Source organism: Loxodonta africana, chromosome 20, assembly GCF_030014295.1.
Source record: "Loxodonta africana isolate mLoxAfr1 chromosome 20, mLoxAfr1.hap2, whole genome shotgun sequence".
In the NCBI taxonomy this organism is placed as follows: domain Eukaryota; kingdom Metazoa; phylum Chordata; class Mammalia; order Proboscidea; family Elephantidae; genus Loxodonta; species Loxodonta africana.
The window spans coordinates 52158788-52172022 of record NC_087361.1 but is presented as its reverse complement, the minus strand read 5'-3'; the positions used below and the strand labels follow the sequence as shown (position 1 = coordinate 52172022).

The window sequence follows — 13235 nt, the reverse complement described above, 5'->3', positions numbered from 1 at the left end:
TCTTTCATGCCAGCTACTCTGTCTGCAAATGTCCATTGTTAATTGTTGTATATATATTTAAAAAAAAAAAAAAAAAACTGCTGTTGAGTCAATTCTGATTCATAGCAACCCTACGGGACAGAGTAGAACTGCCCCATAGGGTTTCCAAGGAGCAGCTGGTGGATTCGAACAGCTGACCTCTTGGTTAGCAGCCAAGCTCTTAACCACTGTGCCACTAGAGTTCCATATACATATAAATGTTTTTTAAAAAAAAAAAAGTTGCCATTGAGTCAATTCTGACTCATGATGGCTCCATGCCTTCCAAAACATTTCTGGGCGGGTTCAAATCACCAATCTTTTGGCTAGTATTTGACTTCTTAACCGTTTGCACCACCCAGAGGCTCATTAGTAGTATAGTAACTATTATAATTTTGTAAAATAAAATCTTTCATTTAGGTAAGATAAGAATAACATCAGAGATCACAGTAAGGCTAAAAACCAAACCAGTTGTAGTCGATTCCAGCTCATTATGACCCTGTGTGTTTCAGGGTAGAACTGTGGTCCATGGGGCTTTCAAGGCTGATTTTTTAGAAGTACACCTCCAGGTCTTTCTTCCAAGGTGACTTTGAATGGAATTGAACCTCCAAGCTTTCAGTTAGCAGCTGAATGTGGTAATTGTTTTCACCACCTAGGGTCTCTATAGATCATGGTAGTAACGGAGAAATGTCCATTATTCAGGGGGTAGGGGATTTATTATGTAAGTGTATAAGCAAAGAATTACCAGATGTGAGATTTGAGGTAATTTCAAAGAAGAAAGTTGGGCTCATTATAAAAGAAGACACCGAAAAGATCATTGGAATAAGATACCTTAAAAGAAATCAACCAAAACATATACAGATAAGTGAATAGTTAAAATTAAATGAAATATAGCTGGGAGACGAGGAAATGAGATTATTCAGTAGACAGCACATTTGAGGAAGGAGAAAATCTATTTGTTAATATAGATTTCCCTTTTGTAAGTAGGGGAGGCTCTTAGATTAAAGCCAGGAGGGAGGGCAGGTAATCCAGAGGAAGTCCAGCCCTCCCTGCCTTCTGCCCTGCCCTCTCCTCAGACCTAAAGCTGAAACATGAGTGTATCTTCACCATGTCATTCACTCCCAGCACTGCCCCCCACATTGGAGGAAAAAGCTCCCATCCAAAGAGGCCAGTGGGAGAGAAAGAAAAAATAATACACGGAGTGTCTGAAAGAAGATGAGTTTGGCAAAGGCAGGGAGGTGAGCAACTGAGTTCAATACTCTCAAATCTTAGAAAATCATTTTAAAAATATTTTATATCTTCAAGCTGCTGGTGCAAATTGCTTAAGTAAATTCTGCCTTTCATTATAACAGTGTTTTCATATTTGGTTTGTTTTATATAGGAAGAGCCCTATGTGATGTACAGGAAGTCTGATAAGCCCCTATATGGAAATGACCGATTTGAAGGATATTGCCTGGATCTGTTGAAGGAATTGTCAAATATCCTGGGTTTCATTTATGATGTCAAACTAGTCCCTGATGGCAAATATGGAGCCCAGAATGACAAAGGAGAATGGAATGGGATGGTCAAAGAACTCATAGATCATGTAAGCAAAACTGCATCTCCTAATACGGGTCGTATTTGTATAGAAAAATAAATGCATAAGAGGAAGTAAGATAAAAGAGAAAAATTGGTTCAGTCATTGTTGGAAGAAATTTAAATATATTTTGAATCGTATTAGTTGCAGTCGAGTAAGCTCTGACTCCTGGTAACTTTGTGCACAACAAGACAAAACACAGCCTAGTTCTGTGCCATCCTCACAATCCTTGGCATACTTGAGTCCACTGTTGAGGCCACTGTGTATTTTGAGTGCTTTCCAACCTAGGAAGCTCATCTTCCAGCACCGTATCAGATAATATACTGTTGTGATCCATAGGGCTTTCACTGGCTAATTTTCAGAGGTAGATCATCAGGCCTTTCTTCCTAGTTTATCTTAGTCTAGAAGCTCTGCTGTAACCTGTTCACCATGGGTGACCTGCTGGTATTTGAAATATTGGTGGCATAGCTTCCAGCATCATAGTAACACGCAAACCGCCACAGTATGACCAACTGACAGACGGGTGGTGGTTTGAACTATAAAAAGTATTAAAACATAGGAAAGAAAAATTTAGAAATGGAGTTTGCTTCCTTGGAAGGGCAGTTGAGGATAAAAAGGTATGAGTCCATTCATTACACTGAAGAATAAACCCAAGTGGTTCTTAAATTAGATAAAAATTCCTGAAGTTTTCAGCTCAGAGTGAAATTTCATCTTGCCAGCTATTATGACCAAGCTACTGACCCCTTGTTTTTCTCACATGCCTTTCTTAAAGAAATCCCCCTGTGGCTTTTTCCTTTGCTCAGTTTCATGTATATGTATGTATGTTTGTGAGTGTGTGTGTGTGTACGCATACATTTACACACATATATATGTTTATACCTTCTGATTTCTCTTTGCTAGTAAATATTGAATTAATAAATATAACTGTATGAATCCACTCTTTATATCAAAGCCAATCATCACAAGAAACTGCTTGCATGAGAAGCATTGTCTTTGTTAGTTGCTGTGAGTCAATTCTGACTCGTGGTGACCTCATGTGTGCAGAGTAGTACCGCTCCATAGGGTTTTCAAAGCTGTTACCTTTACGAAGCAGATTTCCAGGCCTGCCTTCTGGGTACCTCTGGGTGAGTTTGAACTGCCATCTTTTCAGCTAGTAGTCAAGTGCTTCATCATTTGCGCTACCTAGGAACTGAAAAGCCTTAGGAGTTGAGAATAGGGATCACCAGTGCCCAGGAAAAGTCTAGACATTTGCAGAGAAGCTAGACCACTGAGGTAATCATTTCTGGCTTGCTTTTACAGAGAGCTGACCTGGCGGTGGCTCCTCTCACCATCACTTATGTGCGGGAGAAAGTCATTGACTTCTCCAAGCCCTTCATGACCCTGGGCATCAGCATTCTCTACCGGAAGCCCAATGGTACCAATCCTGGGGTCTTCTCCTTCCTCAACCCCTTGTCTCCTGACATTTGGATGTATGTGCTCTTGGCCTGCCTGGGGGTCAGTTGTGTGCTCTTTGTGATCGCAAGGTAAGTTCAAGGACAACTGAACTTACTGCCACAGGTCTATGTCAGTCTCAGACTGACCTGTAGACTCTAGAGGCAGACAAAGGTTAGGAACTTTAAAATGCTGTTTCAGTTTTGCTTAGCTCTATCTTGTCATAGTTTCCCCACATTAACACCACAGTGTACGCGAATGCTTTCTAATTATTTACAAAGGTACTTTAAAAATAGAGTCAGTCAATAATTTTGTGTCAATTTATTTCTTCCAGCACTTCAAGGGATATAGAAGGGTCATTTGCCCATATTCCCTCAGTTATATTACAACAAAAACAGTGCTTCAACTAATAAATGTAAAATGTTTCAACAGGAGTCAGTAAAATAGTATCATGATCACTAGAATATTTGGTTACACAAAACTGAGAGAAAAATTAGCTAAGAATTACTGTAGCAAACAAGAAACGGTGGAATGAAACAAGACTGTGAAATCCTCAGGAATAAAGACAAACAGTTTAAAGGCATTTATGAAGTCTATTTTTTTTTTTTTTAATTTGAGAATGAGTAAGAGAATTCTAGAAATAACTATAAAAGGATAGATCACTCACATACAGAGTCTAGAGGCATAAAATCTTTATGCCACCACCAAGATGATTCAGTTTAGGTTTTATGTGTTGAGATCTAATTCTATATTTGACCATTCTGCTCCATACAGGTCTTCAGAGGATTTTTATACCTTGCAGTACATCATATTTTCGACATACCTTTGATGCTGAATTTGAAACACAGCTACTTTATCTTTCTGTTGGCTTAAACATTTGATATCCCCAGATAAACCATGTAAAAAATAATTGCTTTTGTATGTCTCCCTACTTGTTCTCAATCTTTTTCACCTTTTAACAAAACCCAGTGAACTTTTTCCCCGATTAATTTTTGTTTTCCCTCCAGGAATTTCTAAAAGCCATATTTCTTCATGCTAGCCCTTTGTCATGATCCCCTGTCTGGTTTTGATTAATGCCAGGTAGCATTTTCCCTGGTGTAATTATACAGAAAGCTTAGAAAAAATAACCCAGCCTGGAAAGGTCTTAAAGATCCACAAGCCAGACGTAGACAAAATGAATATATGTGTGCTCTCACATGTAGATATTTATGCATCCAATGTGAAAGGTTTTAAATTTTACATACATAATAAGGTATGTCATTACCAAATCCCAGGTTGTTTCCCAAATTTTGGTCAAACTTTAAACTACGTTTAAATAGTAACCAAAGCTCTCTTTCCATACACCTTAACACAGAAAATAAAATATCAACAGTATATATAATGGTATTATCCTCCAATCCTTTAATGCTCTAAATCAGTTGTTCTCAATCAGTAGAGGTTTAGCCACCCCACAGGACATCTAGCAATGTCTGGAGATACTTTTGGTTGTCACAACTGGGTGACCGGGTTGCTACTGGTATCAAGTAGATAGAGTTCAGGGTTGCTGCCAAATATCCTATAATGCACAGTACGGTCCCCTACAACAAAGAATTATCAGGCTCGAAATGTTAACAGTGCCAAGGTTGAGAAACCATGTTCTAAATAATTAAAGATGATACTGCTTTGAATATCAAATTTTTAACAATGAGGTGCTCACCTTTGGAGGTTCATGTTTCATTCAGACTCCTGGGGGAAGGTAATGCTCCCCCTCCCCCGCCACAATGGCCATTTAACAAATGAATACCCTAAGGTGATAGATGCTCTAATGAATAAGACAACTTGCATTGACTCCTTGCTCCAGTCCTTTGCTCTGGAGAGGGCCACCCCATTAGGTGATATGAAGACTAGTAGACCAACGCAAGCAGCAGAGGCTAACAGAAGAGTGAGCTTCTATATTCCCCACTTGTGATTCTATCCAGGCAATGATGCTGATGAGTACAACAGGCAAGATAAAGGTGATGAGCAAGCACATTACTGGTTATGCCAACTTCACCAAAGACAAAAAAAAAAAAAAAGCCTGTTGCCATGGAGTTGATCCCAACTCGTAGACAATTGATAGGACAGAGTAGAACTGCCACACAGGGTTTCCAAGGAGTGGCTGGTGTATTCGAAGTGTCCACCTTTTGTTAGCAAAGAGCTCTTTGATCTTCATCAGTAAGTGCTTCAAGTCCTCTTCACTTTCAGCAAGCAAGGCTGTGTCATCTGCATAACGCAGGTTGTTAATAAGTCTTCCTCCAATCCTGATGCCCCGTTCTTCTTCATATAGTCTAGCTTCTCGGATTATTTGTTCAACATACAGATTGAATAAGTATGGTGAAAGGATACAACCCTGATGCACACCTTTCCTGACTTTAAACCATGCAGTATCTCCTTGTTCTATTCAAATAACTGCCTCTTGGTCTATGTACAGGTTCCTCACAAACACAGTCAAGTGTTCTGAAATTCCCATTCTCCACAATGTTACCTATAATTTGTTAAGATCCACGCAGTAGAATGCCTTTCCATAGTCAATAAAATGCAGGTAAACATCTTTCTGGTATTCTCTGCTTTCAGCCAGGATCCATCTGACATCAGCAATATATCCCTGGTTCCATGTCCTCTTCTGAATCCAACTTGAATTTCTAGCATTTCACTGTCAATGTACTGCTGCAACCACTTTTGAATGATTTTGAGCATAATTTTACTTGTGTGTGATATTAATGATATTGTTCAGTAATTTATGCATTCTGTTGGATCCCATTTCATTGGAATGGGCACAAACATGGATCTCTTCCAGCTGGTTGACCAGTAAGCTGTCTATCAAATTTCTTGGCATAGACAAGTGAGCGTTTCTAGAGTTGTGTCTGTTTGTTGTAATACCTCAATTGGTATTCCATCAATTCCTGGAGCTTTGTTATTCACCAATGCCTTCAGTGCAGCCTGGACTTCTTCCGTCAGTACCATTGGTTCTTGATCATATGCTATCTCCTGAAATGGCTGAATGTCGACCAATTCTTTTTGGTACAGTGACTCTGTGAATTCCTTCCATATTCTTTTGATGCTTCCTGCATTGCTCAATATTTTCCCTGTAGAATCCTTCAAAACTGCAACCTGAGGATTGAAATTTTTCTTCAGTTCTTTCAGCTTGAGAAATGGTGAGTATGCTCTTCCTTTTTGGTTTTCTAACTTGAGGTCTTTGCACAATTCCTTATGATATTTGATTTTGTCTTTTCAAGCTGCTCTTTGAAATCTTGTGTTCAGCTCTTTAACTTCATCATTTCTTCTGTTCGCTTTAGCTACTGAACATCCAAGAAGAAGTTTCAGAGTCTCTCCTGACATCCACTTTGGTCTTTTCTGTCTTCCCTGTCTTTTTTAATGATGTTTGCTTTCTTCATGTATCATGTCCTTGATGTCATCCCACAACTCATCTTGTGTTTGGTCATTAGTGTTCAATCCCTCAAATTTATTCTTGAGGTGGTCTCTAACTTCAGGTGAGATATACTCAAGGTCATACTTTGGCTCTCGCAGACTTGTTTTAATTTTCTTCACCTTCAACTTGAACTTGCCTATGAGCAGTTGATGGTCTTTCTGCAGTCAGCCGCTGGTCTTGTTCTAACAGATAATGTTGAGCTTCCCATCATTTCTTTCCACAGGTGTAGTCGATTTGATTCCTGTGTATTCTATCTGGTGAGGTCCACATGTATAGTCGTTTATGTTGTTGAAAAAATGTTTCCAAAAAATAGGTCACTGGTCTTGTGAAATTCTATCATGCAGTCTTCAGCATGGTTTCTATCACCAAGGCCATATTTTCCAACTACTGATGCTTCTTCTTTGTTTCCAATTTTCACATTCTAATCTTCTTTGTTTCCAATTTTCACATTCTAATCACTGGCAATTATCGGTGTATCTTGACTGCATGTTTGATCAATTTCAGACTGCAGCAGCCCCTAAAAATCTTTAATTTTTTCATTTTTAACATTAGTGGTTGGTTTGTAAATTTGAATAATAGTCATATTAACTGGTCTTCCTTGGAGGTGTATGGATATTATCCCACCACTGACAGCATTGTACTTTAGGATAAATCTTGAAATGCTCTTTTTGACAATGAATGCAATGCTACTCCTCTTCAATTTGTCATTCGCAGCATAGTAGACCATATGGAGGTCCAATTCAAAATGGCCAATTTCAGTTCACTAATGCCTAGGATAGCAATCTTCAAGTGCTCCATTTCATTATTTATGACTTCTAATTTTCCTAGATTCTTACTTTGTACATTTCACATTCTGATTACAAGTGGATGTTTGCAGCTGTTTCTTCTCATTTTAAGTCATGCCACATCAGGAAATGAAGGTCCTGAAAGCTTTACTTCATCCATGTCATTAAGGTCAACTCTACTTTGAGGAGGCAGCTCTTCCCCAGTCATACTTGGAGTGTCTTCCAATCTGAGGGGCTCATCTTCCAGCACTGCACCAAACAATGTTGCATTGTTCTTCATAAGTGTTTCGCTGGCTGATCTTTTCAGAAGTAGATCACCAAGTCCTTTTTCCTAGTCTGTCTTAGTTTGGAAGCTCTGCTAAAACCTGCCCACCGTGGGCGTCTCTGCTGGTATTTGAAATACTGGTGGCATAACTCCTAGCATCACAGCAACATGCAGGCCACCACAGTATGACAACCCCAGTAACAGGTGAGTGGTGGCACTCAAAGTTAGTGAAGTGGAAAGGAAAAACAGAAAATCTCATAATCATCTTTAGATCTGAAGAGACTTTTGAGTTCATGTATGTCCTTTTTACGTTTCTTTTAAAAAGGAAAAATAAAGACCATCTCTGTATTTAGACTAATGACCTCACAAGATAGATACTTAAGAATCATTTGCTAAACTGAATTGAATTTATACAGTGGTAGACATCAAAGGGACTGAGGAAAATTATACAAAAATTTTCATTACTATGACTTGCAACAAGTGTGGATGTTAGTGTTTTTGTTTTTGTGGTTGACATTTTTTCTAATTACTCTTTGAGAAACACATGTTGTTGTTGCTGTTAGGTGCCATCAAGTCAGTCCTGACTCATAGCAACCCCATGTAAAACAGAATGAAACACCACCCAGTTCTGCACCATCCTAACAATCCTAGAGAAAAACATAACCCCAAGGAATTATGTCCAACTTGTAACTTCAATTTTTAAAATAGACCAAATATCCAGATATAATGTCTGCTTACATGGTATTATTTATGTTTGTCTTCTTAAAATTAAACATATTTTTAAGTTGGCATTTGGCAAAAAATAATGATAATAACCAACTAAGCCTTTGAAAGAAAACTCTAAAGTTATACTACAAAACCAATCATTATATTACAAGTTCCAGTAGACCTTTCTTCTTTAAAAAATGAATGGATCTTTCAGTCCTCAATGTAGCCCAATGTCTGTTCTCAGCCACATGAAAAAGAAAAAAAAAAAAAAAGCCCCTTAATCAAAGATCTTCAGTATGAAGGTCTTTTTATGTCTCCCATTCAAGTACAAGCCTGACATGTATTAAAATAAGCCCGAAATGAACCTTCAAATTTGAACACGATCCTAATCTTCTATGTGTAAGTTTTGACACAGATTCTAGGTGTATCTGTCCCTTTCTCTGGCATTTTACTAAAGATCAGTATTGATTTCTTGAGAATCATTTGGGGTGGAAGTTCCAGGCTATCACTGGTGCAGATGATTAACCTTTTCCCCGGCCCTCCTGATGCAGACACGGCTATTGCACTGGCTATCTTGTATTGGGCATTAGGAATTTCAAGCTGAAATATCTACATCCACACAGCAGGTAGGTCTATTGCATTATAAAAAGCCAGTGTCTTACAGCAGAGCGTCTTGTTGTCATTTAATGTTCTTATTTCACACCCTTCTCAAGTCGCTCAAATTCCCAGACAGAAAGAACTTAAAATATCTCCACAGAGCAGGCAGAAGCACATTCTTATTTAGACAGCTTTCCTTTTTGACATAGGAAATGAGATTAATTGCTCACTTGTAAGTGCAAAGTATGAAACACTGCAACAAGTTAAAGGCAGCACTCCAAAGAGAGACATGGTAAGCTCGTTGAGCACAGCATATCTGGGGGGAGACATACAAGAATTTTAGGGTTGCCAGGTTTTATGGTCTGCTTGGAAAAAAAATCCTTCATCAACCACCTGATTATTGTACTTAATATTTTTAAATTATTGTACAAGTGATGGTGATATTGTTTAAGTAACAGCATCTTTACTCTGCATATTGTTTCAATTAGTGGGTTCATTAATACTGGTGTTCATTTCTTCAGCTCAGCAAACTACCAGGGTTCTAAGTGTGTATAAGTTTACAACTTAATTATATTGTTGAAACAATTCATAACTTAATTATATTGTCGAAACAGTAATTAAAATGTATTGGCATGGCATTGTCAATTAAAGGTATATTCATAAGCTTCCCACTGCACTGGGCTCCCTGCAGCAGTGGAGAAGCTGCAGTAATGAGTCGGATACCATTGTGTCGGGATAAACTACGAGGCTGCTATCCCAGTCCCCCTGAGGTTTGATGAGGAGACACTGTGTACTCTCCAGACTGTGTCCAGGGCTTCAGAGAATGGTTTTTCATTAAGAGGAACCATCTGCCCAGTTCCTCACACATGATTCGCAGTGTGACCTGCCTTTGATATAGATAATGTATGCACCTTAATCCCCCTTCTCCCCAATGTGTCAGCAATCTGCTATTGTTTACTGCTGAAGCCTTATGGCTGGAGAGCTTTCCGTATGTTCTCATCAGCTTTACGGTGGTATAACATTTCTCTAGCGCTCCTGCCTGCATCAAAAGGACCCAAAGACAAATGGCAAAGCTTCCAGTGCTAAGAACGGCTGCATTTTAAATCATTTCTAGATCACTTTGCATAGTATCTGCTAATGACTCTTAGGAAAAATAAGTGCTCCTTGGCAAGATAGCCTTAAAAATAACCACAGAGCAGAGACTTCCTCTGGGCTATTATAAGTCAGGCAGATGTTTAGAAAATAAAGAATTGAAACTTTATTCAGTCCCCCAGATTTTTTTAAGCACACCTCCAGATATATCTAGATTCTCTCTACTTCACAGGTAAGGAGACTGAGGCCAAAGAGGTTGAGTGACTTGTTCAAGGTCATTTGCCCAGTCTACTATTTGCTTTTCTAGAATGTTTTGCTGCTTGTGGTTCAACACCCTATAGGCAGAGCTATGATCAAAACAAAACAAAAACTCGTTGCTGTCAAGTCGATTCCAACTCATGGAGACCCCATGTGTTACAGAGTGTAATTTAGCTCTATAAGGTCTTCTTGGCCATAGTCATTTTGGAAGATCTTTCTTCCACGGTGGCACTGGGTGGGTTCAAACCACCAGGCTTTTGGTTAACATCCAAGCATAAATTGTACCACCCAGAAACCTTTTTGAGCTATGATAAGACTGTAGAAATCTTATGTCTTAACTCAGGAGGGTTGGTGATGGGAGATCACAGTCCATAGTTCTGGAAACAATTAAGTTAAAATGAAATCCAGAGGGAGTTATAAACCGAAAGTCTCCGACAAAGCATGCTATGGAGTTAATGCTAATGGACCCCTGTACCTAGGCCAGGAGACTTCCAGGTTTAAGCTTTGTCTCTTCATTCAGGAATTGCGATTTTGTTTCCAAACACAATCCTAAAAATACGAAATATATCCCAAAAATCCATCCTTCTTTGCTCACTAATTGTTTTCAGCTTGCAGCTTCCCTGAAGCACTAGGAAATTGCTAGAGTGCTTGACTCCTTCTAAGTATCTGTCCATAGAAGCCCTTTGGAAGCGAGTCACTCCTCTTCTTTCTTTCTCCACAGTACCTAGCAACATGGTATCTCGACATGGCAGTTGCTGTGCGACAAGCACGTGTCACTGTCATCTCCAGTTGATGGGTCAATACTTGGGTTGGGTAAACCTTTCTTTACAGTCCATCTAGTTGTTCGATAAAACAGAAATGAGTGAAAACGCAGAAGCACTCAGTAGACGTAGGTCTGTGGAGTCCATTTCCAGCTGGCCGACGGGCTTTGCGTAGAAATAAGAAGCCAGGTAGATACTAACGCCACAAGGCTCCTTTGCGCTTTGTCTGCCAAAGCCGTAAGTTTATGACTGTGGTCTTTAAATGTGTGGGTTTGATGCTTTCGCCATTGTTGGGTTTTCTGCATTGTTGGGCAGGTTTTGCTGGCGCCACATGTCTTTGCCTGATGTTTACAGACTGTTTCTGTTAACTACCGCAGGTTTACACCCTACGAGTGGTATAATCCCCACCCATGCAACCCTGACTCAGACGTGGTGGAAAACAATTTTACTTTACTAAATAGTTTCTGGTTTGGAGTTGGAGCTCTCATGCAGCAAGGTACACCGGTTACCTGTCTTTGTCACATGCATCCCACAGTCTGCTGACAGTTTTCATGCTGGTAAACTCCATCATGAAGCTAGAGGGTAGGCTGAAAAAGAAGTTCAGGAATTAAATCGATGAATAAATAGCAACTGACTTCCTAGCCAGCTCTGAAGGCAAAGACAAAGACGATGACCTAAATGGAGCTCTTTGCTATATATCTGACATAACCCTTCTATCAAGTAATAAATACAAATTTTCCTGTGGGCAGCAAAGGAAAAAGGACTTTAGAAATTGTTTACATATTTGCATAGATGGAAGTATCAGTCTTCTTCTTTTAAGCAACCGTTCCACAACTCAGAGTTCTGAAAGGAGTGGAATTTGAATCCTGTGACTTTTAAGTTCACTTGCATTCTTCAAATAGCTGGCAACACCTAGAACTCCACCACTCTGACAAACCCTACTGGGATTTATCTTAAAGATCCCCAAAACTTTACAATCCCCCTTGACTGATAGCCATAACATCAGTAAATATAAGGGTAGGGGAAATAAAATTCAAACCATACATATATTATATATATATATTTTAATGATTCTGGAGCTCTTGCTTCTGTTGGGAGAGTGAGATATTTTAACACTTGGAAAAATATCCATCTCTGTTGTGAATTTTCTGAAGCTTTGATTCCAGGCATATGGTCTAGAATAATACTTCCAAGATTAAATGCATTCATTTAAGAAAATCCTGAATCACAGATGCTGTTGTGTTTGGAATAGCTGCTCCTCTGACAATAAGCTGCAAAATAAATTGGCATAGGAGAGTTAGCTGAGATATACGTTAACAAGTTTGTTTCGGGTGAACCCTAAGGCTTCTCATCGGGGAGTTTTTACCGTACTACTTGAAATATTTATGCTCTATGTCTACAAATTAGAGGAAGAAAACTCAAGGATCTCCAGTGTGGAAATTCCAAATATTTGAGGAAAGTGGGTAAATCCTCTAGTCATGCAATCAAGTATAGTTTGCTTAAGGCACTGCTAAATAGGTGTAGACACAGCAACGGATTTACTAAAAATCATTTGCATGGATTTAGAGCACAGCACGGAACTACAAATCCTCTAGGAAAGCCCACTAGAAGCCATGTACTTCTTTACTAGTACGTTTAATTTTTAGAGCATTTCTCTTGTGAGCAGTTAGTTTAAAGAATGAAGAGACCGCACTCTTTCCCTATAGCTTGCCTTCCCCAGCGATTAAAAAGGCCAGTTGCTGTCAAATTGATTCCAACTCATAGTGGGCCCATGTGTGTCAGAGTAGAACTGTACTCCACATGGTTTTCAATGGCTGATTTTTTGTAAGTAGAACACCAGGCCTTTCTTCTGAGGCATCTCTGAGGGGACTCAAACCTCCAACTTGTGGTTGGCAGCCAAGCATGCTAACACTTGCTCCAAGGAAAATGCATAGTTGAGTCTTGCAGAAAATGCAGCAGGTTTGGGTACGTGTGTGACCTTGACTGCCTTCTGTCCTACGCGTACACCCGCCCCCCAGAACTGCTCTTTAATATTGTACCTGTTTGGAGTTTACCATCATCCACAGCAAACTGTGGGATGCAGTGTCAGCTAGTTACCACTACCTTGGGTACATGACAGTCAGCCCCAACCAGACTCTGCTTGTCTTTCAAGAAGTTTGAAACATGTATCAGGTGGAACAAATGTTTCCATGGACAAACTTGTGGTACACATGATTGTCAGGGCATCTGTCTTTGGCATGTGGTGTTGGACCAGGTAGCTAATCTTGGCATCAACTGTTAAGCTTTCTCGTGTTAGCAG

At 39.4% G+C, this 13235-nt stretch overlaps 1 protein-coding gene across 9 annotated transcripts in view; it reads left to right on the top strand.

The window, feature by feature from the left end:
* Window positions 1–13235, top strand: part of GRIK1 (glutamate ionotropic receptor kainate type subunit 1) — a 476634-nt gene that overhangs the window by 417588 nt on the left and 45811 nt on the right. For 8 of the 9 annotated variants that reach the window (XM_023548472.2, XM_003410315.4, XM_010590326.3 and 5 more), the window contains 3 exons: window positions 1397–1600; window positions 2891–3114; window positions 11314–11432. In XM_023548472.2, the coding sequence (XP_023404240.1) occupies window positions 1397–1600; window positions 2891–3114; window positions 11314–11432 (547 nt within the window). The remainder of the gene's footprint in view (window positions 1–1396; window positions 1601–2890; window positions 3115–11313; window positions 11433–13235) is intronic. The other variant, XM_023548471.2, reaches the window with a different exon arrangement.